This window comes from Lagopus leucura, unplaced genomic scaffold, assembly GCF_019238085.1.
Source record: "Lagopus leucura isolate 7727_CA_CO unplaced genomic scaffold, USGS_WTPT01 Super-Scaffold_100001, whole genome shotgun sequence".
NCBI lineage: Eukaryota > Metazoa > Chordata > Aves > Galliformes > Phasianidae > Lagopus > Lagopus leucura.
The window spans coordinates 841,826-867,810 of record NW_024962262.1 but is presented as its reverse complement, the minus strand read 5'-3'; the positions used below and the strand labels follow the sequence as shown (position 1 = coordinate 867,810).

The following is a 25,985-nucleotide window of genomic DNA, read 5'->3' as shown; positions in this document are numbered from 1 at the left end:
GAACAGAAGTAAGATCCCTAATTCAACCTACTCCCCTAAGTACACCCATCCTCCTCCACATTTCTGGCCACAGATGGGAAACTGTGACAACCTCCTGAAGGTAGCAGAGAGTTCAAGTGCTCAGCTTTGATAAAGTTAGCTGATAAGACTATTTTATGCACACTAAACACTAAAGGAAAAATGCTGTTTATAAAAAATGCAGTTAGTCGGCTGATTAGCAGAAATTCATGACAAGTGCCCCATGCTATTAAATAACAGCACAGAAAAAGAAAAAATTCAAATATCAGTTGAAAAAATAAGACCACTGCTTAACAGGAGACTCCCCTTGCATGTTAGAAAAAACACCTTGCTGAAGCAGATGGCTATCTGGATATCCTTTCTACAGAGAAATAGTTGCTAGGTAGGAAAGGATTCACAACACGCACTTACCAAATGTGCTTTATGGGAGGAAAAAAAAAAAAACACCTTACTAAGACATTATCTTTAAGATTAAAGGAAAGCAACATATCTCAGAATACTGAGCACAGAGTAACCCAATTGTACAGCTAATAGTTCCTGATCAAGGAAATAAAACTCCACATAATTATTTTTAATAACCTTTATAATCATGTTCTATAAGAAGTGCTCAGTTGTTTTCTGATCTGATTTGGATCAATTCCTACTAGCAGAGGTGTTGTTGAAAGGAAAATTTTTGAAGATCTTTACATTAATGTTTTGGATCTTTTACATTAATGTAAAGATCATTTGTTACTATCAGTATTAGGAAACAGCTCATCATGTACAGCAATTTGGTTCCTGGTGCCATAAACTCAATAACATCATCAAAATTAGGACTAAAGTTTATAGCTAGGTTGTAGTAGGAAGGTAAAAGCAAAGTATTAAATAGACACTAAATAAATTAAATAGTATTTAATTTATAAAATATTTAAAGTATTATTAAAGTATTATTAAAGTAATATATAAAGTATTTAAAGTATTTAAAAGTATTAAATAGACTTTCTGTCAAAAAATTGTCAAGTATTCAGGTCACATTCATAAATTATAACTACTACAAAGACATATGTCATGCAAATAATATTACTTTATGCTAGGAATATAAAATTATAACAGCATAAGTCACACCCCTTATCTTCTGGGAGCAATTCTGATCTCTAGTATTTGAGGGCAACACACGTGACTTCAAGCAAGTGTACTGCTAAGAGCAGAATTTTCTCCTTTCCAGAGGGTGTTCAAAATCACTGAAATTCGTAAGTCCTACTGTAAAGTGCACTTACCAGCGCTGGACTGTCTTTAGATTCCAAGTCAAAAACATCCCGCCGTTTCACTGTCAGCAAATCAAGATCTTTGGTATCGTCGTCGTCGTCGTCGTCATCTTCAAAGAACTGCATGGAGTTTGTGTTTGGAATGTGGCTTGACAAAGCACCTTCTTTTTCCTCCTCCTCAAATGCCTCTTTTGATTCACATTCAGACTCACTCTCTTCAGTGCCTTCACTGGAAGAAGGATATTGTTGAGTTTCTTTCCTTCTCTCCTTTTCCTCTGGTCTGTTATCAGACAACTTTCCACCTGAATTAATTCTGCATTCTTCCATTCCTTCCTTCTTCAGTGAGGAGACGGTATTTTTGTTTTGCTCCGTTTCTTTCAAGGGATTTCTCTTTTCAGATGTCTCTTTCGCTGATAACTGTTTCTGAACTTTCTGAAGAAACCTCACACGAGGTGCCATTGCAAGCCCAAGTGATCTAGAGCATGGAATTAAACAAATACATTAATCTGAAAGGTAGATACAAAAATTTTACTAAATTAGAAGACCTCATTAACAGTTCAAGTGCTCCCATTGTAGTTATGATCATTTAAACTTACACACTTTGATCAATGTATTTACAGAATAGTGTTTGGTACTCAACAGCACACAGTAGGTTGAAAGATGCAAATGAAAATGAGGAATGAAGATGAAACAATTGAGATAACACTGGAGAAGACCAAGAAAACAAAGAACATGAAAACCTGCAGACAAGAGCAAATTAAATACAATCTATAATGAAATAAGCAGAAGAAACACCGATACAATTTGGTGTTGAAGATACACGGATGGCACGTCAAGCACTGAGCGCTCATCAAGTCGTTATCCTTTGCTGCTAGAACTACACCCAGAACATCATCCCTACCATCTGGTGGTGACCAGAAGAACAAACAGTATGGATAAACTGCAGGAAAAGCTCTGGGAGAGACATTTGTACCTTAAAAGAAATCCCATCTGCCTTTATTCCTGCTGCAAAGCCTTGGCTTTGTGGCACATATAACTGAGTGCCACGGCGCTATTATTAAACCCAGTTATTCCTATGCTAATGCTTTATAAAAGCGGACAAAAAACGGACAAAATTCAGAAATATTATATGGGAGCAGAACAAGAGAAGACTGTATGTGAACAGATATTTTGCCAGTTTTTCCTATCCATCCTAGAAGAATTACAAGAACTGAAATGACCAATAAGCCAAGCAATACAGCTCTTAGTCTTGGAGGTAGGTAGAGAGGTTTAATATTGCTAAGAAAATAATAGCAGATAATCTTAGACAAATCTGTGCACACAAAAATCCCCCAAACACTTCTTATTATAAGAATTCCTAAAGAAACTTGATTTTAGGTCACTACCATCTCTTTTTTATAGTATCTTCCAAACCGAGAACACTTTGAGAAAGGCATTCTACACTGTTGAAAGTTTCCTCATGTTGTTAGATGCAATAGTTCCCTCAGAATACATTTCTTAATCAATTTTCCAATCTAAAGTTCAGATGCACTAAAAGATTTTCATATATAAATGAGCTTTTCTTTCCAGTCCTTTTTGAAACACAAGACAGTTGTAAATAACCTGTCATCGTTTCTGCAGAATACCAATTCTTATCCAAACTAGCTTTTCATTCTGATATGAAGTTACAGCACTTAATAAACACAAACATACTGCATCAGTAAACTTGTTCAGAATTATAGGAATGCACAAAAGCACAACGCAGCAATTTCTTGTACAGCAAAACAGATTCAGGAAATGAGTTAAAATAGTCTGAGAAAAGTAAATACTCCAGAATCCCAAAAGAAAATATATGCATTATTTGTTTACCGCTTTTAAAATGTTTTCAGAAGACAGAATGTACAAAGCACTTGAAAATAGGAGAAATCAAATCAATTGAAGTGATACAAATCTGAGTTAACAGTCTTTCCAGGTGGCTTGATTAATAACCAAAACAAACAGAAAAATGGCTTTTGCTGTATTCTTTGATTAGCAAGCTTCAAGTCTACACTAAGGAGATAAAATGCAAGATGCTTGACTAATAAAAAGACGGACCAAGACCATCAAGAGTTTCTGGGCCAGAATCAGAGATGATGCCACAAAGAAGCTGTCATGGATTCATGTTCTACAGCCCAAGCCCTGAGAAAAACAAAGTATGTTCTTCTCTGCTGAATTCTGCACCTGGGACAACCCTGGATATATGAACAGACTGGTGCACGCAGTGCTCAGGCAGCCCAAAGGGCCAACCAGACCCTGGGGTACCCCACGGCCAGCAGAGCCCGGCAGGGGGAGGGGCTGTGCCCTCTGCTCTGTGCTGTGCAGCCTCATCTCCAGCACATCTCTGTCACTGCAGAGGACCAGAAAGCTCAGATGCTCACAGAAGTAGCCATAGAAAGATCAGAAAGGGAAGGCTGGATCTCACAGGCTGTTGAGGGAGAGCAATGTGAAAAACGCCCAAACTCCACAGAACACTAGAGAGGATCTTGGTAACGGCATGGAAATAACCTTGTCTGCTTACAGGTGTACAAAATTGCAACCAACTGGGAAAAAGTAATTAAGGCCAGGCCATTAATTTCAAAGGAAGCCTGTGTTTAAGAAAAGATGCACAACGACAGCAAAAAGGAAGGCCAAGCAGTAACCGAGGGCTGAGATGTGCAAAGCCATACCTGGCACTGTCTGCAGAACGCTGGGCAGCTCTGTGCTTGCTGACAGCAGCCAGAGCAGGAAAACAAACTAAACCTTCTGTCCTGACCACATCATAAGAATCAAGGCTGCAGTGGATTGGCCTATTTCTCTGGTCAGTGACAGGACAGACAGGTTTAGAGAGATGGACTGTGCATTCTAGTATCACGCACTTCAGGTCTGATAGCACCTGCAGATACCTGCTGTTCTGTAACACTGATCTGTAAGCAACAATGCTATATTCAGCTGGGTACGAAGTTGTCTGCATTAGATATTTCCCAAACAACTTGGCTTCAGCCTGCTATCTTTATTCTCTGTGTATCAGTGAAGAGATACACAGAAAAATATGCTGCATTCCTCCTGGAAATCACAAGGAAAACAGGGAATTACTTCCTTAGCAGCTCCTTAGAGCAGTGACTAACCTAAATCCAGCAGACTTGCCTATTAACATACTTCCCCAGATTGAAATGTGCTATGTTAGATAGCCTGACAAGAAAAAAATAAATATTCACCCACCTCTTTTTTACCTTGACTCCTAACCAAGAGGCCAGAATGACTTATTACTCTTTTTCTCTCTTATTTGTTTACCTTCGCTTACATTTTCAACACTGGCTTTTGCAATGGAAACACAAATTCTCTTTTATGTAGTGTGGAGGTTCTCCTTCCTGAAACCTGAAGGCTGGCTCTGGTCACAGGCCTGATTAAGTCTTCCTCAGCAAATTATTCTTGATAGCAATTTGTAATGAAAGGATATTGGATACAACATTAACTATCATAGCTCAAAGGTCACAATATCTCTGGAATAGTTACGTATGAGGGGTGAAATCAGGGGTCACCTCCATTGGTGCAGAGTTTGAGCAGGGCATGCAGGCTCTTGTTCATAGCTGGCAAAAATGCATAGCTAATGGTGGTGGCTATGCTGAAAAACAGTGTCTTTTGCTGTGAATTTGCTCTATCAGTGTTATTGTGCTCTTAGTGTCTGCTGCAATTTCCACGAAAATAAATTGGAGGCATTACTTTCAGAGTTATCTAACTATATGCACACGTATACACACAGATGCACAAAAAAGACCACTGCTTTTCTGCAGACTGTCAGCAGCACTGAAAACAATCTCAGTGCACAGACAAGCCAGGTAAAAGAGCAACAGAGGCCTGACATACTGAAATGCAAACCTGAGTGCAGCATGTTTTTTCTATCGGATTTTAGCCAAGTAACAGCTATCAGGCTAGCAGTAAGTCCCTGAAGAAAGTCTGAAATACTTTGAGGAGATTCAGTGTGCTATGGCATGTGCAGTGAATGGAAAGACAGCTGCAGGGTGTATGTAGGCAAGCCTTACAGTCTGGAAAGAGGGAAAGAAGAGATGCAACAGAAACTGCTCAGAGCAGAATCTCCAAATTATCTCTTAAATGTGTTATCTTCTGACTTTTTGATTATGCTTCCATATAGTCCATATTATCTGTTCTACTCCACCCAAAAATTGCCCATTATTTCCATTTTATCACAGCAATGGCATATTAGTAATTTGGCTGAGTTGAGATTAGAGTTGTCTTTCATGAAGGGTCAAATCCTGGCTCAGATGGCCAACAGGAACTATGGAGTATTTTGTCTACATAAATATCTGATACTAAATGCTGAAATTCAGAAAGAGGTACTGAGATTCCTAGACTTCATCACTACCACCATCTGTTAGCAGGCTGGTTAAAACACTGGTTAAGATTTTGTGACCAGTCCTTTCAGTCCTCATCTTCTGTCATTCAGCACAGCAAGACCCACAATTCAGTTTTAAAGACACTGACAAACCACACTGTTGAAGGGCAGGCAACAGATGTAATGAAATTGCTGAAATTTTTCCCAGTTGTCTTAGAAATGTCCTAGTCCACAAAGCATTTTTATAACAGGTTTATTACCTTAAAAAAAACCAAAATCGTGTTAATTGAAGCATAGCACAGGAAGACCAGGTGTTCCACAGTCAAGTAATTTGCCACATTTTAGTTCATTATGCCACCTACTAACAAGTTTGAAGACTTAGGTCTTCTCTGTATATAATTCCAAAGACACATAAAATCAATTTATTATGCATCTTTGATCACCCTCCTGTTCCCTTCTGACTACCCTATGTCCCCTGAGATTGTTTCAAAGCTTCACATTTTAAAACAACCTCAGAGGGCTGTCATCTTTAATGTCAAACTGTCAAAATTAATTTCCCTCCCATAAGAAAATGTGGAATATATGTACAAAAGCTTCTATAGTAAAATGCACACTATTCAGACCAGTGAAGAACTGCTTCATCTTTACCCAGCCCTAAGTATCTTCTGAAAAGTAATTTATATCGAGGGAACAATGTTTCTTTCACACCCAAAACCGGACTACAAAATACCTCAATTTCTCATTAGATAAAAGCCAGCATGTAGCTACGTGGTTGGAGGATGTACCTGAACAAGAATTATTTGTTCTCTATCCTTTTACTCAGCAAGTTCTGTCTTTTATTGTATCTTCTGCTGTACGATTCATCTCTCTTTGTAGAGGTACACTGTTTTTACACATCATTCCTACTTAAAATGTATTTTAAAATAGGAAAGAGCACTGCATAAACATGGAAATATGAATACAAGAAACTTTCCAATGTTATGGGTTAACAGTTAAACAAGCATTTTAAAGCTGTAATACACATTGAGGCTTCTTTTTATACTTTCCACTTTCCATATTTTCTGCCATACTTACAGGGCATATTCTGCTAGAGGCAATTTGAAAACATCAAATACTTCCTTGTTCTTCATTAAGTAAACAGAACGCAAGTAGGATACAAAACACTGAAAAGAAAATAAAAGTATTTTTTAAAAAGAAGCTTTTCATTCAATTACCGACACACAAAATCACCATTGCTCTATCATCTATCAAAACCATCATTGCTCTAAACAGAAATAAAATTTTGCTCTACATGGATTTCAGGCTGAAGTTCTTTTACCTCATATCCATCAGTCAAAATTCACTGGTGCTACTGAAGTGATACAACTTCAAATACGCAAATACTTCATTAAAGCACACGAATAGGCTGAATTTGCCAGTAGTGTGCCCCTTTATTTTCACTAGAAAGCAAACACAGCAACTTAGCCAAAAAAGAAACATTGCTGACATTTTTTTTTCCTCATTTCCTGAATTTCTAAATGACATCCCTCTATTTTGACAACTGAATCACATGGAAACAAACAGAGGCCAAGGTGCTATCAGTCTGAAGTGTATCAGCCGTAACTGTAGCCGCTGGCTAACAAAGCAATTCAACTCAATGTAACTGTCTTTCACTACAGCCTAGGATAATTCATATCACCTTGCCTTTGCCACCAGCTAATCATACACTTGCAGTCGATGAACGCAGCTCAACTGGTCAGCATAAATTCGCTACAAGACATTTATTAATATGAGCCCAAGCTTGACATTGCAATAAATCCATGATGCTCACCAGGAAAACAGGAAACATCACATAACAGGACAATTTCATCCTTTGCTGTATTTCTCCCTCCGCCTTTCTCCAAAGGACAGATTCCTGCTCTTCTTTTAGCATTCACCTTTCTTTTATGTAGTATATTTCTGCCTACCATTTCTTGAAATTAGCACTTCTGTCACCACTGATAGCTCTATATACAGTTTTAGTCCTATTCCAATCGTAATAAAATAATAGAAAATTGCTTTGAAGAATTTCACCACTCTCTCCTGCAGCAAAAGCAGGAGATGTTCTGATAAGCTAACATTCATTCATCAATAAATTGTATCATTTGTTCCAAAGTAGCAGTTGGTTGCTAAATTGGCCATTTACTGCTTTCCTTATGCACTAGCAGAATTCTGAGCTGGCCTCCTGTGGTTACACACTACTACAATATTTTTGTTTCTTTTAAACCAGCAAGCACTAGAACCAACAGCTAATTAAACTAGCACACAGTTTCATTCAAGTACACTACAAACACACCCCTGTTCTGCTACCTGCACTCTTGTCAGAGAAAACTTTTGCCTTGGTAATTCAAGTGGTATTTTAAAAGTTCCTACTGCTTGTTAACCTAAGACAGAGGAGAGACACAAAAATCTGAAACACCAAGCTTTTATGGTGAAATGCTCCAGAGAAAAACTTTTCCAGATGTGAGAACTATGAGACCATAGATCAAGCAGTCACAATGTCATACTTCTTTCCTTGGCCAGTGGAAGTAAGAACTTCTGTAAAGAGCTAAAAGAGAGAGAGCTTTTCAAGCTGTCCTACACTTGATTAGAGAAGCTTTCTTTTACTGGTTTGCTTTTTTAAATGCTGAGGTTTTCAGGTGGCTTCATAGTCTGATCATCTCTCAATTCTTGGGGTGGAAGATTTTATCACACCCCATCTCAGCTACAATCAAGCGTAAGGTACAGAATAAAATACTTGTTTTCTCACATTAAATTATTAAACATTTTACCAAGATAACTAGAAACCTACAGAAAGAGACATAAAAGTTGGCAGATCTCATTAATCTACTGCTGTCTAGCAAGTGACAGCAAAAAGAAATGACAGTCCCTTCTTTCTGTGACAGATGGGAAAAATTATGTTAAACAAAAACTACCTTTTCTGTGAATCTGAAAGTTGCAATATCTACAGATTGTAAGGTCTACGTGGGTCAGTGCACCCACAGAGCAGAAAGCTCATTGTGCCTTTTGGGTAACTTACTTTACTAGTATTTCTTTGATACACACAGTCTAGAAATTATCAATAAGGGGTGGAAAGAACACATCTTTTGTGTATGTACCAAGCCTGCGTAAGGGGATACTTAGATTAGATGTTAATAAAAATCCTTCATTCAGTGTGCAATGAGGCGGTAGCACAGCTGCCCAGAGAGCTGCGGTGCCCCATCCCTGGTGGCCTTAAAGGCCAGGTTGGATGGGAGCCTGAGCAGCCTCAGCTGGTGGGGGACAGTCCTGCCTGTGGCAGGGGAGTGAAACTGGGTGGGCTTTAAGGACACTTCCTGCCTAAAGCATTCCATGATTCTACAACTGAGAATGAACCAAACAAGTGCATTATGTTGTAATGTTTATCAGCTATCAGGGTTCAGCCTTCTGATACGCGAAACAATTTTTTTCAGCTTTCTCACAGACTGGATTCAGGTTTGTATTGCTCTGCATTCAAATAAATTAGCATCTCTTTCAGATAAGAGGCTTCAAAGATAATTCTGTAGTAATACAGAAGCACAGAATTGCTCAGGCTGGGAAAGACCTTAAAGATCATCGAGTCCAACACAACCTAACCATACTACCCTAACTCTAACGACCCTCTGCTACATCATGTCCCTGAGCACCACATCCAGTTTTTAAACACATCCAGGGATGGTGATGACTCAAGCTTTCTGCTGACCTCACTTGCTATTTCACACACTCTGAACACTTCCAATAAGAGATATTCTCTACCCCAAAGCCTTAATGCAAAATAAAAAGGTTATACATACATACATATATATATAATCTTATATCTGGTGTGTGTGTTTGTATGTGTGTGCATAACGGAAGAGAAACTTGACTTTATTCTACTTAATTTTAAGAAGCATTAAGTACAGAAAAAGCAAATAACTTCTTCAAAACTGTGGCAACTTAATCCAAATTCTGATTTGATTTCATGTGCCCTCACTTCAAGTTCTAAAACACTGTCTGTTCTGGATTTCATCCAATTCTCCTAAGATTTGGTCACATCTCCGCATCCAGACTGGAGAGCTGAGGGAAGATGAATGTTGTCAGTATGAGCTCTATTCCTTCTCTTTTATCATTTTATATTAGCCACTGCTTTTTCTACTGTTTTGATCTAACTTTTGTGATGGTTTGTCAGTTTTTGTTTCCTACTGCAACCAAACGTTACAAAAATACTATCACATGAATTAAATCATACCCTCATGGATAACATTAATGCTGAGCAGAAACATATCACAGATCAGAAACATACCAGAAACATATCACAGCTGTTTAGCTACAGGAGTAGCTAAAAAAATGGTTCTGACTAGCAGAACTACTAGAAAAAGAAAACACATCAAGTACTGTGCTGTATTAATCTGCCATATCTGTAGTTTTATTTTATTAATGTGTTTCTTGGATAACTGTTTTAAATGTTAAGAAAAAAATCAATTTATGTGCTATTTTGACAGAATTCAAAGTAACGGAGCTTGACTGGAATCTCGAACTGTAACTGATTATGTTGCCACAGCACCCAGCAAGTCCCTGCAGGAGAGATGGAGAATGCAGTGGCAGACATCACCCTGCTGTCCCATCTCCTCCCACACAAAAACATTCAAGTTAGCAGAAAAATATTCTTGAACTTTCTCAGACAAGGTGATCTAACACCAAAATTAAAAGAACGGCAGAAGGTGGCATGAGTCCATGAGAACTACAGATGATGCAAAGGACACCAGTCTGATTCACCTTGTCTCATTCCAACCAACAGCAAGCAAACCACAAGATGAACTGCCAAATTCCTTAAAGCAATTAGTAAACAAGAATTTAATTCTATCCCTTTTAAGTATGCTTCTCAAACAGGGTTTTTGCTTTTGGCCTCCAAAGCGCAGGACACAATGACTGAGATCTCATGCCCCCAGCACAATAAAATACATCCTACCTGAATTTCTGTGCAGAACTACACCCCTGCACTGCTGTCTCATCCACTCTGGTGCTCGAGGAGAATTTATTTCTTATAACCGTCAAGACCTAGCAGCTTCCAACAGACAGGGCCCATTTTTTGACAAACTGAACATTTCAGTTAACAATCTGAGGTCAAGATTTCAGCTGCATTATTACTACTGTTTTATTCACATTAATATGTATGAATACTGGAGGACACTGTAGACTGTTTGAACACTCAAATCTTATTAAGGAGGAACAACTATGACAAACCACTTGTCCATATTTTAAGATTCTCAAAAACTGAACATGTACACAGTTTGCCTGCAAGGTGACACTGCACTAATAGCCATAAATGAAAAACTGCAACAAAAATTGCTCAACATGGTAATGAAATTACAATTTACAATTTTCAAAATTCGCCAAAGATCTTATTTGCAACCTTGACAGACAGCCCCCTGTTTGATTTTGTTCTTGTGCTATTTTGAAGCTCTCATTATTTTCTGTTGCTCAGTTCAGAAAGACCTTTCTCTTCCTTTCAAGAGATCTTAAAAAAAAAAAACAAAAAAAAAACCCACCAAAAAAAAAAAAAAAAAACAAAAAAAATAACCCACAAACAAAACAGGAAGACTTGTAAACATTTTCATTCCAAGAAAGATAATGCTGGCTTCCCCCTACTCTCAACCTCCTTCAGTCAGCTGCTCCGCCACTTCTGATGTACATGTGTGTAATTACAACTTCCTGTGGCAGTTGCTGATGATCATAATTTGTCACCAGTGCACTTGGCCTGTGCAATATGAGGAAGCTTACACTGACATTCCACAAGCTGCAACCTTGCTTTTACAGTCTGAAATATTGCAACTTGCTTTCAACAGAAAGACTACAACTCCTGGTCACAATCCCATTCTCATTTTACTCTATCACTCAGGTTCAGTAGAATCTTTTCATGTGTCGTCTGTTCCCATGCTGGTTCACATAAATGAACAGTTTCCAATGCTAATACAGAATCTCTGCTTCTCTTGTATTCCTCAGACTTTGGCACTTCCAAATTTCCAATCATTTGGCTTTTGGTAATGCTCTTTAAATGTCACCTGTATGTACAACAAAGTGACCTGAAAGATTTTATTATGTACCACCACTTGCTAAAACATGCTTATTCTTTCTACTGATGTCATGTTGTAAAGCATGAGAAAAATGTAGCAGTTCCAAACACTGCTGCTAGGTCACTCCTGCAGGTCAATTATTCTAACAGCAGATCTATTTAAGTAGCATGTCTCAAGAAGCTGCAGATGACTACTTACCCTTTGAGCTTTCTCTTTTAATTCCTGATCTTGAGCTAAGAAAGCTTGCATTCTCTTTTGGATGTCTGTAATCTTCTCAGGATTAATTCTATTAAAAAAAAAAAAACAAAACAGTTTGCTGTAGCAATTACAACAAATAACCACCTATTAAGTTCTCAAGAGTATCTTCATGTTTTCCACACCACTTAAAAATGCACAAACATGTCACCACTCTGAAAAGTTTACAGTGGAACCATATTAAGGATGAAGCACACACTCTTTATATGAATAATACAGAAGAAAGAAACAGGAGCTCAGACGTTTTATTCAGCTACAGTTTTCGGTGAAGGATGTGACACTTTCTCCAAAGCCAAAATCATCATTAAAATACTTCTGGAATTTATAAAAATGATGAGGAAAAAAAAAAAAAACAAGCCCAATGAATCACAGGACTACTTTACACTGAGATAATAATGTTCCTAGGGAAATTCTCAGCACTTTTGAAAGCTTAAAAAGAATCCATCGCATTGGGAATAGTGAAATTATCTTCTCTGTTACAGGCAGATGAGCAAAAACAAAGGACGTTCAGATTAAACAGATTTAGGACCTCCTCAAGATATCAATCAGGAAAATAGAGAACAGCTACTATATCACAGAAAATGATATTAGAGCTGGTAAGGAGTTATACACAGCCATCATATTTCTCACAATGAACCTTGCTGCTGTGTGCAACATCATCCTATGCTGTACAGCGACACACAGCTCTTAAGAAAACAAAATTAAAAAAGAAGGTTTGTTCCCATATGTCAGTCGAGAAAACACGGCTGTGATTAAAATATTAGGAAAGAAATATCTTACAGTAATTTCTTTGGTAACATAAACTATTATGACTGTGAAACATGAAAAAAAAAAAAAAGCCATTAAACGGGCTGGAAGTGCTACCAAGTAACAATTTAAGATAACAAAGCTTCAATCCTTCATTATTTATATTTCCTATGTCTATCAGAAACAGACAGCAGAAGACTGCAGTGGACATAAGAACTGTTTGGCTGCAGTTTCTATTAAAGATCCAACAGCGAAAACACAGTCAAACATGTAAAAGTTCACTCCAAACATGTAAAAATGGAAGACAGAAATCAAGAGGCATGAAAAACTCAACGAGACACAAAGTGACCAACAAGTCCTTGAAATGCAGTGCAGATGAAATACACATAAAATACCAAACACAGAAAAAGTAAACAGAGATTGTTCTATCAAACAAGAATGAGAAAAGGAACAACAAATTTTTCCAACACAGGAAAAATGGTAGAAAAGCAAAATAAAAGCAGTGGCTTAAGTGACACTGAATTATATTAGAAGGTACAAGTGCAAAATACACCATCTTGAGGCAGACAAAATACAGGACGAATAACAAAAATCTAACTAGATGAAATCAAGAGGTTCACAATGACCTGAAACTCAAAAGGAAAGATTCAAGTGAATACAAGTACAAAAACCATTGCAAGTACCCCGGGATAAAGGAACACAAGCACAAAATGAGGTATAATGAAGAAGTGAGCACAAGAATAATCAACAATAAGCCTTAAAATTAACACTCAATAATCCCAGAAACAAGCTGAATTACTGCTAAGTTACAGGAAAATTACTAAGAGATGACACACATTCAAATTTTTCCCCTCCTGGTCTTTGCTCAAAGCTGCAGGTGCCATCACACAGCCACCAGCAGTTACAGTGCAGCCCAAGCTCATGCCAGAACCAGAAATCATGGGTTAACGGGCACTTAGATAAACCCACAGGGTGAAAAGAAACTTGGCAATAGCAAGAAAGAGCAGTTAGGGACACAGTTACATCTATTCTAGACAGCTCACTGAGAGATAAAGATCTTCGAGACGGGGCAGGTAAACACAGCGCTCATCTTCAAAGGTGGCAAAAAACAGAAGTTACAGCAGTGCTTTTGCTGCACTTGATACTGAAAAATTGATTTGTAAGCACCTAAAGAAAACAAGCAAACACATAATAGCCAACACAGCTTAGAAGCAAAACATGACTAATCAATTTGATTATCCTTCATACTATAACTGGCTTTAAGAATATGAAAGAAGTAGCAAATGTCCTCTCTTGATGTTGGCAAAATATCCAGCAACCTCACATTCTCAGAAGCTATAGAAACACTGTCTGCATCACGGGCATCCAACCTTTTGGCCTGCCTGGTCACGATGAGTGAAGAGGAATTGTCTTGGGCCGCATATAAAATAATAGTTAGCGTATATAAATATATATATTTTTTTAATTAAAACACTAAAAAAAAAAGATCAACAAGAAAATAAGACTAGAGGGATATTTAATCTTGTTTTTGTGAAACTAACGCATCAATGTCTGGTTTGATGGAAGTGGCTGCAGTTCTCAGTGTGTTCTCACAGCCACAAAACGCTGACGTGAACAAGGCGCGACTGTGAAGTGAGGGATATCTCACTCTGGTGAGAGAGGGCTTAGAAAAGCCTGGTAAAGGGACCTGATCAAATGTTTGAGTCGAGTATCTGATTGCAACTCTGCACGCTCCATCTGAAAATTCACAGGTAATGTATTCATGTCAACTGAAAATGGAATTAGAAATACAAAAAAAAAAAAAAGAAAAAAATTGAGGGTTTGTAGTTTTTTTTGCAAACTATTCCCAATTTCCTTTATCAAAATGGAAATGTGCAGTGGCATATTTTTTACTGTTCACAGGACTGTGTTTAGCCAGTGTACCACAATGCATAACTTAAGTTAGCATTGCTCTTTTCCCATCTCCATGTCCTTCTTACAGCCCCCACACCAACATTCAGCTGCTGCTGAGCAATGGGTGTGTGCCCATGGCCAGGCCAGGCTCCACAGTGAGAAGAGCCAGCACCACGACAGCTCAGGACGGCTGCAGGATGAGCTGGGCCAGGATGCACACAGCCCACACACTGGACGTGTCCGAGCTGCAAGGAAAATGAAAGTAAGGCAAAACCAGCTGCAGAGCTGTTATGCCAATGACTGACACAATGCTGAAATCAAAATGCAGGGCATGATCCAGTTCCCACCTGGCCCGCTGCTACTTATTTTCTACAATTTGTCGATCATAAGAATATGATCCATTGCTTTCAGGATACAATACGGCACTGGGGATTCAGGCACAAAGGACAATAATCTCAGGCAGGCTGAGATTTTTTGAATGCACACTGATTTTTGTTTAAGTTAAAAGGAAATATATGGTAGTGTAAATCTAAGCAAAGTTTAAAAAGTGCAAGTTGCCCCAAGCACGTTCTGCAGTTATGCATTTGCTAATGAATGAGTCAATTTGCAATCCCCAAAAAAAAAGTTGTAACTCTGGGTGCTCTTCTCTACAGCACTGCATCAAGAGAATCAACCACTGCTGTTTCTGTCTTATGGTGGGATTCCAAAAATACAAAAGCTAGTAAGCGGATTTTGGTTTTAATGAGTTTGTATGTTATTTCATTCCGAACAAATGAAACTCCTTACAATAATTATAGGCATGTAACTATGTGAGGAGACAAACCTAATAAATCCAAACACTTAATTGATGATGTACGAGCTCGCCTGAGCAATTAAGAATCAGCGAGCTAGAATCCACTACCAAAAGCATAGGAGAGGAATTTATTGCACTGTCTGTCATTTTAACTAGGTTGTTTTTCCTTCTCTTACTCTGTATGTACTCAGTTTATAATTAAAAAGTAATATAACTTTCTAGAACTGCACTTTTGCCCAGCAGCTGCATAAATGGCCATTTGGCCACTCCTGACTATGTCATGATATACACATAATTTCAGCTACTTCCATCTCAGACCATATCTGACAGCGCTCTATGAGTTTTCCGGCCAACACTCATTCTTGTTTTCCTCTCCTTCCCCTCATTTTTAATATCAGGATACAAGCACTGCTCTGAACTCTGTCTTCTCCATCTTCCCTAAAGTGCAATTTAAGCAAAACAATTAAATCACCACCAAAAACGCCATCCTGCCAAATGATTCCCTAAAACAAGATGCTTTCCCTTTACCACTCACTGGGTTAGAAGTACTCTGCTTTAGACACATCTGTGCATAGCTTTAGTGATGAACATGCTGTCAGCACAGACACTACACAACAGGCCTCAGCAGATTCTCACCCACAGAAACATCTGCACTTTCCTTCTTTCAATGCAACTTCTGTCTACAAAATCTGTATTGATTTATTTTTATAAAACATACAAAATTATTCTTTCAAACATGTAATGTACACACCATTGAAACTCAAGCAACCTGGTGTAGAGGGAGGAGTCCATGCCTACAGCAGGGGGTTGGAACGAGACGACCTTAAAGGTCCCTTCCAACCCAAACCATTCTATGATTCTATGAAACTGTGTGAAGCAGCTGATAAAACATCCCTTTTAGAGAAAATGAGAAACACATAAATAATGTTAAACTGCACAGTGTCAGCAAATTGGATACTGAACCACACACTCAGCATACGCATCACGCGGACACACAGGGTCTCTGTGCTGTGCAAGTCAATTCCAGCCCCAGCCACTTTGCTCCTATTGCCCCTTGTAAGGATTCCTGAGGAAACAGGCAGTGAAGCTTCATTTCAGCAGCATGCAATACATCTAAGAGAAAAGCTGCTGGTTAAACTAAGAAAGAAAAAAAAAAAAAAAAAAAAGAGAAAAATAATGGTCTAAAGTTGCTGACTGTAAACTGACTGTACAGAGTAAGTCAGATATCTTACCAACACCTCTTTCTTTTACTTATTTTAAGAACTCCCAAAAACAGCATCTGAGCATTTAGATGGTAATTCATCCAATGCTGAACCCTCCAGAGGGAATGCTCATATGAGGAAGCCTCTAAGGGAGCCAACACAAAGATCATATTGCTATTTTGTTAGAAAAGCTTTGCTCACAGATTTTAATCTTTAATGCACACGTATTAATAATGTTTAAAAAGCAGATTTAAGAGGGTTTGGATTTATTTCGTTGTACAGTCTCAGTATTTCACCCAGGTTCCAAGCAGCAGCAATTTTTGCTCCATGCTCTCAGTGTGGAAGTTGGCTTCCTGTGCAGCAAGGACAACCTCCAAGCTGCAGAGAGGAGGAAGAGCTGGAACAGGGAGCAGCTGCACAGAGCTGGCAGCCTCACACAGCACAGCACGTACAGCTGGGGGTACTGACACAAATGGATATTCATACAGCACGGATGGCTTCTAGAAGGCAGCAAGTTTTAATGGATTCCCAAGTATTAAAAATACCATTATATAGAATTGGTATCCAAGTATTCTCCACCACGAGACACAAAAGCAGAGCTTTTTTCAGTAATTGCATTTTTATCCTAAGACCGAAGCTAGCAGTATTTCACACTGGATATCTACAGAGCTGCTCTTCCTTGGGTAAAATTTTCCAGAGAGGCAAATTTAGCAAGGATAACTCCTCCAGAAGCAGCTTTTATCTAGCCAACAAAATTACATGCAATGAAGCAATCTCAAGGTACTATCAAAAATCATTTCAGTTTACATCTAAAACTTTAAAGTTATAGACTGATAATAAATATGCCTATGTAACATTTAATACTTTCAGAGTAGCTTTCTGCCTTATTTGAATACCACTACATTTATTATTGTATATTTTACAGTTTCTCTTGCTCTGCTTTAACAATGAAGAAACGTATCATTAAAAGCACTAACTATAAATTTGCAGCTTGTAGTGATTAGAGAAGACTGATTTACTGTAACAGGCTCTACAGGGAGCTTGGATACAAAATTCAAAGTCAGGAAAAAAACCTTTAGCCTTTTAAACAGGTATTTAGGAAAATGAAAGATTCACCCCATGAATTCTGCAAATTATGCGACTTTTAATAGCCCTACATAAACAAAACGAAGAAATATTAATAGCTGTTTGTAGCAAAACATTCACTTAGACTGCTGTGGTTACACTGCTGGTCCTTGTAAGGTGCTACAACGCTTAAAAGGAAAAGAAAACAGCAGATGTAAAGACATCTTACAAATTACAAATGTTGTCCACATCCAGTTGTGTTTTTTGTTTTTTTTTTAATGAACAGCAGTGTCAAGAGAAAACTTCAGCAATTAGACTTTTAGGAGCTGCTTGAGTTTGTTTTTACAGTCCTATCAAAAGATGTCTAACATCTGAGATTTGTGCATATTCCACACAGAACTGATAACCACATCTGCCCAGAAATGGTGTATTTCACAGGCTGCTCTGCAGTCAGTCTGTAGGACAGGAGTAATGCTTGCAAAGAATGTTCAAAGAAGGGCAACAAAGCTGGTGAGGGGTCTGGAGCACAGGGCTTATGAGGAGCGGCTGAAGGAGCTGGGATTGTTCAGTCAGGAGGAGGCTCAGGGGAGACCTCATTGCTCTCTATAACTTCCTGAAGGGAGGTTGCAGTGAGCTGGGGATCAGCCTCTTCTCTCGTGTAACTGGTGATAGGACCAGAGGGAATGGCTTCAAGCTGCACCAGGGAGATTCAGGCTGGATGTTAGGAAATGCTACTTCTCTGAAAGAGTGATCAGGCACTGGGATGGGCTGCCCAGGGAGGTGGTGGAGTCACAGACCCTGGAGGTATTCAAGGAATGTTTGGACGTTGTGTTGAGGGACTTGGTTTAGTGAGAACTATTGGTGATGGGTGGATGGTTGGACTGGGTGATCTTGAAGGTCTTTTCCAACCTCAGTGATTCTGTGATTCTGTGCAAGGACAGTTTGCCAACCACTAAAATTGAAACAGTCCACCTTAAAACTTTAAATCTGCAAAGTGCCACGTGTACAGGCATTGCATATTTAGAATTATTACATTTAACTTCGACATTAAAAATGACAAAAAGCATCAAAAACAATCAGCAAAGTCCTGCTCATAGCTCGCAGCCTTGTGAAGCTGGTTGGTGCACTCAGAAGAGTAAGATTCAGTAGAAACTGCAGTGATTATCAGTCTGTGATTATCAGTCCAAGCTTTTGCTTACCACCTCCATAGCAGCAGACCACGTGCCTTCCTCTCCATTTACAAAAACAAATTAAAGTTTGTGAAGCCACTATCGTATCAAGTTGCAATCAACTACATAATCCTAGCTTACCTTAACGCACCCTATTATTAAAAGTACAATAAAAAAGCTAAATTAAGAAAGTCTTGCTCAATAGATTCTAATGACAAAACCTGAACTGCAGCCACTTGCATTTCTTAATTCAAATGATTTTGTATTGTAAGCTGTAAGAAATCTCATCTAACAGTAAAAGCAGCAGCCATTTCTTACCTTCAATCATTACATCAGAATTCAAAGAATACAGTACGATTTTTGGCTAACCCAAAGGTTTAAGTGCTAAGGTAATAACAGCCGCTTAAAGTTTCACCCTATCTTGTGTTATTCTCAAAAACAATTATTCCACCAAGATTCTCTGCATACAGCTAATTACATTTCAGTCTCAGATATTTCCACCTTCAAATCACGCCTTCCCAAAAATAGAACAGTTCTAACTGTTCTTATCTACTGGTACGGAAATTATTTCCTACCTCTCATCCATCTTTCTCTTGATTTATTCAATCATTTTTGACATGAGGTAACATCATCTACACAGGTTTCCAAAATGGAGTCCAGCTCACAGTGTATTTGCTGGTTTTATTTCACTTCTTTTCCTACATTTCCTTCTGATTCTGTTTTTCCTTCTGACTTACCAGTGGGCTGACAGCACCAAAAAACATAGTGCTGCTAAGGAAGAAATTATTTACTTCTTTTTGTGTTCTATTTATTACTTTCAGAGTTAAGGCATTTGTCTTTCCTACAAGTGTATTACGCCACATTTAACAGATATTGGAAATACGCTGTTTGTTTGTTTTGCTTCTTTTTTTTCCCCCCAGCTCATTCAAAATCAGTTTTCATTGGTACAGAAAGCACAGAGCAGGTCTTCATTAGTACATTCTCTGAAATATGAGAAATTATCACTTAGTAATGCTTTTTAAAAAAAAAAAAAAAAAATCTTGTTCATCAGGTAACTGATTCAGAAAGGCCATGACAAACTGGAGAAATTCTCCAGAAGTAAGGAAGCTCCAGTCAAGAGAAATAAGAATGATAAATGGTCTGAAAAACATTACAAGGCAAGATTAAAGAAATTGTAATTATTTAATCTGCAAAAGAAAAGGAGATAGTGTGATAACGTTCAGCTACATGAAAAGTAGCTGCAGAGAGTATGAGAATGTCATTTTCCATAAGTTCCTGGCAAAGGATTAAAGAAATATTTCACATACATTTACTGTAAAACTTATCAGACACTTGAGAAAAAAGCCTTAATGACAGGAACTGCTGAGCATAGATGAGATCACTTGGGAAAATGGTACAGATATTCACTGGCAAATTAAATAGGCATTCAGTGTAAGTAATTTGTATGGCTGATCCCATCTTCAACAGAAGGGCTGGAATAGGTAACCTCTCAAGGTCTTTTCTTCTTCAGTAGTATCAAAAGCAAGTCATCTCCCTTGTTTGTCCAATTCCAAGCAAATCAAGCATTTGACTTCATCACTGTTGCCATACTCATTACACACCATACCTGAGGAAAGGTAACAGATGAGCCATTAGTCACTTACTTTATTTCATTGACAGGTACTTTCCTCTGTGCCAGCTGTTCTACCATGCCTTTTTCTTCTGAGGGCAGCAGTACTAACAAAGCTTCACCACCTTCTTTGTACCTGATCCAAAGGGAAAAACAAAAAATGTTTTCAACAACTTATGAGAATTACATTTGCTTCCTTATTAGTAGCCCAAAAATCAGACAACCATCCTCATTCCAAAAAGGGAAAAGCCAAACCAGTTAAATGACTTGTCACTATCTCCACGTGGTTTCAAAATTACACCTTGAGTTCTATATGCCTGGGTCTAAGACAAGAAGTCAGAGCAGAGGATCCTATTCTTTCCTAGATTAGAAATGTTTCTGTGGTAATCAAATGACGCTTGATCAAATATTGCAAGATCCAGCTACTTGCATTCATACTGTACAATAGGAAAATCACAACTCTTGGTACCACCAGATTCTCCTTTGCACACCTGCAACTATAAGAATGTAGCATTAGAAAAGCATTAAGTGCTTTGAACTCAAACAACTACTTCTATTTGGATGTTGAACTCAGACTACTTTCTAAAAGATCATAGAGGAATTACTGTAACAGAAGCATTGAAACAGATTCAGTTATGAGCCACAGCCTCTCACTGTGTAGAACAGCTCTAAACTGACAGAGGTGCTACAAGGCAAGTCCCTATGCAGAAGCAGATGATAAGCCTGCAAATGGCCACAGATATCAGCAGTCCATTTGTTTGAAACAAATATTTTTCATTTCTTTTTAACATCATCTTTTATTTACTAACTAAACAGAACTTTGGTGCCTACTCCGTTCACAGTTGTCTTGCTGGTAATTTTTTTCATCCAGCTCAAACACAACTGGTTTATCTTTTCTGTTCTCTGGATGGGAAATTAACTTTTTTATCTACCTTTATTCCAAGAGTGTCCCCGCACCAATACCTCTCTCTCTCCTATCCCCTATCCATCCAGTTCCATCTTGCCATTACAATGATCTTTGGCTGCTCTTATTCCAATGCATTTTCCTGTTTGGTCTCAACTCCAATTGCATACAGTTTTCTCCATCAGAAAAACCCACAGAATTATAGAATCACCAAGGTTGGGAAAGGCCTCCAAGATCACCTATTCTAACCACACACCTACGACCAATAACCATCAAGGAAAAGGATACTATACAGACTGTCAGCAGAAGAGTAGGAGATGTTACTAGTTTGCTTTGAGTGAGAAAGCACAGAGAACAAGACTGTGATGAGGTACGTCACATAACTCCCCAAGAAAAATTCCAGTGACAGAAGAAATCACCAGCCCAGCCCTTGTGCACAGAAAAGGGAAAAGAAACGCTATGTAAGAAGTGATGGAGTCAGACAGCATGCTGGAGCCCAAAGAGTGCAAAAAAAAAAAAAAGATCCTAACATAAAGCAAATGACAGTCATACCATTAGCTGAAAAACCATTTCAGATGGAATATATGGAGCCCACATTTCTCTAGAAGTATAAACAGTTGGCAAAAACAGAACTACAAAACTGTTTGAAAACTATAAACACTATCTGTCACAGTACAGTAAGCAATGCAAGCAGCAACAAAATCTGCAGTTAAAACAGTCTGACAGCTCTTATTACAGTTCTGCTTTCATTTGATGAATTTGAAGCATCACAACAAGATGTTCTTGGGTGACTTTTATTTCTTTTTTTTTTTTTTTTTCCTTCAATGCTACTATACACAACGGGTTTGGGAACCAAAGATGATTTCAAAAAAATATTCTGCCTTTAAAAATTTTTACAAAGATTTTTCATCACAGAAATGTAACCCCTGCATTCTAGATTTTGGTTGGATGTCAGTGGGAAGTTCTTTACCATGACAGTGGTGAGGTAGGCTGCCCAGAGAGGTTGTGGATGCCCCATCCCTGGAGGTGTTCAAGGCCGATGGGATGGGGCCCTGGGCAGCCTGATTAACTGTGGAGGTTGGTGGCCCTGCTGTGGCAGCAGGGCTGGAGATTCATGATCCTTGAGGTCCCTTCCAACCCAGGCCATTCTGTGACTCACCACTAACATAGCTAACCGTAAGCTGCTACTGACAAAAGTTCCCATGAACTCTTGGGTCCTTTATACAATAAGTAATTAGGGCTGGGAATGACTTGTATGTCGAGATCAAGTTCACTTTGTAAGAAAGCTCTACTTATTTTAACCTAACCAAATTCCAGACAATACTTCAACAATGCAGGCACAAATCAGATGCTGCCTTTGCAGCATCTGAACAAGCAACAGATTCCTGGAAAGCTACTGAACTTCAGAATCCTTTGCATTTTAGGTAGAAGTTGATAATCACAATTCCAAGGCAGCTAATTATTCATCACAAAGAACTTTAGGCACCGTTAAAAACACAAGAAAAACAGTTGCTTTTATTTACCCAAAGCTTGTATGAGACAGAAAGACAGCCATGATATCACTACCAATAATATTGTCATCAACTCAGAATAGAGAGCAATACACACCCTTTTTCAAGTTCCATCAAAATGGATGCTATGACAGGAAAGGATTCACAAAAGATTTATGAGAATGACCAGACATCTGGAAAGAATACCTGCCTAATCTCTTGATAAATGAGGAACACCTTCATCAAGGCAACAAGAAGTCTCAATGTTACCATATGTATACACCTAGGTAGGACAGTCTTTGTAGAATACTTAAAATATAGTGAATGGAAAGAAGTGGTTTGGACAGTTCCTTGTTTCCAGCATTTCTCACCTTTGAGTGCCTGACTTAGCATTCTTATATTTCTGCTTAAATATATTTCTTATATTCAGTATGCAACACACTATGCAACGCCAGTGCCATATAAATCACGTAAGAAATTCCCATCACAGGCCAATGAAAGCAGACACCCTCTCTGAAAGCCACCAACCTAAACTCTAGAGGAATACAGAGCAGGAAATGTTCTATCTCGATTTTCCTTTGTACCTTTTCTTCAGTATCCCCAAGGTCACTCTCAAAACATCAAGCAGGATCACATGAACCTTCAAGCTGACCCTTGAATGCTGTGAATTAAGGGCCTTGTGCTGTTAGTGCTAAAATTGCATATGCTGTGTCAGTTATCCTTGTCAGGAAGCACAAGCTCAGGAGATGTAATTCTTAAGGCATATTTACATAATTCAGAAAAAGAAAACATTCAATCTGAATCTATGGACAAAGGTAATTTCAGTGTTTAACACTAAGTTCTGTATAGCCTTTATATAAAAATTATTTTCATATTGTTATTAAAAATGTTATTAAAAATAAAAAAAATTGTTTCTTTACTTTGCTGTAGTATCATCACATGAAAAAAGGCTAAGAACACAGGTTTCCAAACCTATACTATTTCATCTTTTGACCACTAATGAGAAAAACAATGAAAAAAAGGGAAAATTAAAATATTTTTCAAAGATGACTTCAAAAATTTAGAGGGACTCAAAGACTTCCAGTAACTATCAGTGCAGTGTAACCCTTTTCCTCACCTGTTTTGGGAATATCCACTCTCAAATATTTAATATTTAATTATTTAAAATATTATTTAAATATTTAAAAATAAATAAATACATATGATTATTTTACATTAAATATAAATAAATATAAATATAATAAATATAAATAAATATAAATATTATTTAAATATTTAAAAATATACTTAAGGAACAGTCTTTGCCCATTTATATTGGGAATGCAATTTAATAAATTAAAACAGATGGTCTAATATTAATGCTGATCTTTAGACTCAAGCATGAAAATGGAATAATCACAGTATTGAGTAGGCTGAAAAACAAATGATCTTAAGTACAAACTAGAAAGGTTTGTATCAGTTTTATCTCACACAGGTGTTGAGTTACCAAAAAAAATGCAGGCCTATCAAAAGACGTCTTCCTTGGGCAGAGGTTTATCTTGTTCCTGGAAAAGAACAACTTGTCAATGTACTAATGAGAAAATTATGATCCTAAAGATAATCACCAAATGAGAGGATGCATTAGAAAGCGATCTTTGAGATACAGCTGACAAAGCAGCCAAGAGCTGGCCTCAGCTACAGCAACTCTTCAGCACAAGGATTACTTCTACAGAGTAGAATATAACTAGAATTTATCCCCACCCTGCTGACTGCAGTCTTCACGCTATCACCAAAACCAAACAACTGTCTTAAAAGATGAATTCATTCGATGATTTATTATTTACTAAGTATGTCCCTAAACTGTACTGGAAAAAATAACTTTACCCCAAAGTAAACCAATTTTCCCAGCTGTTTACTAATTGACAATATTAGTCATCATACTTTCAAGTGATCAACCAAACAATTCAGGGATTAATCTTTGCCTTGTGATTTTAACGGTCCCTTAGTATACCACACACTATTCATTCAAGTTCTATAGAAAATTGCATCTCACTTGCAAAAAATCTTTGAAAATAATATTCACGTACTACTAGTTCATCTATTTATTCATTAGAGCCTGCTGACTGTGAATACTTATTAAAAGACAAGTAACTTCTTTGCAACTCTATCCTGACTTAAAAGCATGGAAGCAGAAAGAAATCATCACTAGCACTATAAAGCAAAGGGTAGGAGTGATGTATTTATACTGAACGCGGGTTAGAAGACAGTTTAAGACTAGCAACAACTGATGGCCAATTTGCCCTCCACAAAAAGTGTTTTTCCTCATTCTCTTGTCAATGAGTGGTTGCCATGCTATTGCTTCCTTCATAGTTAATGCTAACTGATAGCTCAAAATGATCTTTAGCAAAAGTTCAAGGTAGTTTATCCATCATGACACAGTCTTTCCTTTTGATTTTATTTACTTACGGTATGAAACTATATTTCTTCCACAATTCTTTCTGTTTCTTTGCTAGGGAAATGGTACTCTTGGTAATTCTTAACTATTTCTCTCTACTAACAGTTAGCCAGTATTGCATAGTCCCAAATAATGGATCTTATTTCTTGCTCAACAAACTTTCAGATGAAGGCACAACTACATGCCTGCAAGGAGGTAAATTCTCATAAAATTTCTGAAGAGAAAGAAAACCAGAAGAACAAGTTTAAAAATTAAAACTTTGCTGCATATTATCTCATAAGGACCCAAGTGAAGCACAACTACAGTTTTACAGTAACAGTATATGATTCATACCTAATAAACTAAATTACTGCATACAAAGTGGTTTTCAGTAACATTCCTGTTGTACCATCTTGCATCTCGGGGAGAAAAGTAACGTGTATGGTTTGAAATCCAAAGAAGTTGGTAAATAGGTTCTGAGCTTGTGGTTAGCTCCTCAGAAAAAAGCTGAACGTTTGAATCAAATAACAGACTGCAGTTCTAAATTTGACTGATTTCAGAAAGATTCTCTAGCTGGGCTTTACAACCAGGCAGCATCTTATTAGTATTTATACAGAACGTCACTGCCTGGTATTCATTCGACGATCGAAATCTAAATCTGCAAAGACATTAAGTAAATTTATGAGTTTAATCTTACTTATTTAATAATTTAGCTCTGAGAATATATATATATTTTTTTTCAAACTCAAACAAAACCCAAGAACAGT

The 25,985-nt window shown here is 37.8% G+C and overlaps 1 protein-coding gene across 1 annotated transcript in view; it reads right to left on the bottom strand.

The window, feature by feature from the left end:
• Positions 1 to 25,985, bottom strand: part of DDX10 (DEAD-box helicase 10) — a 167,694-nt gene that overhangs the window by 118,032 nt on the left and 23,677 nt on the right. Inside the window, exons 10-13 of the mRNA XM_042868170.1 lie at positions 20,446 to 20,547; positions 11,877 to 11,964; positions 6,685 to 6,773; positions 1,275 to 1,737 (exon numbers count right to left, since the gene is read on the bottom strand). Coding sequence (XP_042724104.1) covers positions 1,275 to 1,737; positions 6,685 to 6,773; positions 11,877 to 11,964; positions 20,446 to 20,547 — 742 coding nt within the window. The remainder of the gene's footprint in view (positions 1 to 1,274; positions 1,738 to 6,684; positions 6,774 to 11,876; positions 11,965 to 20,445; positions 20,548 to 25,985) is intronic.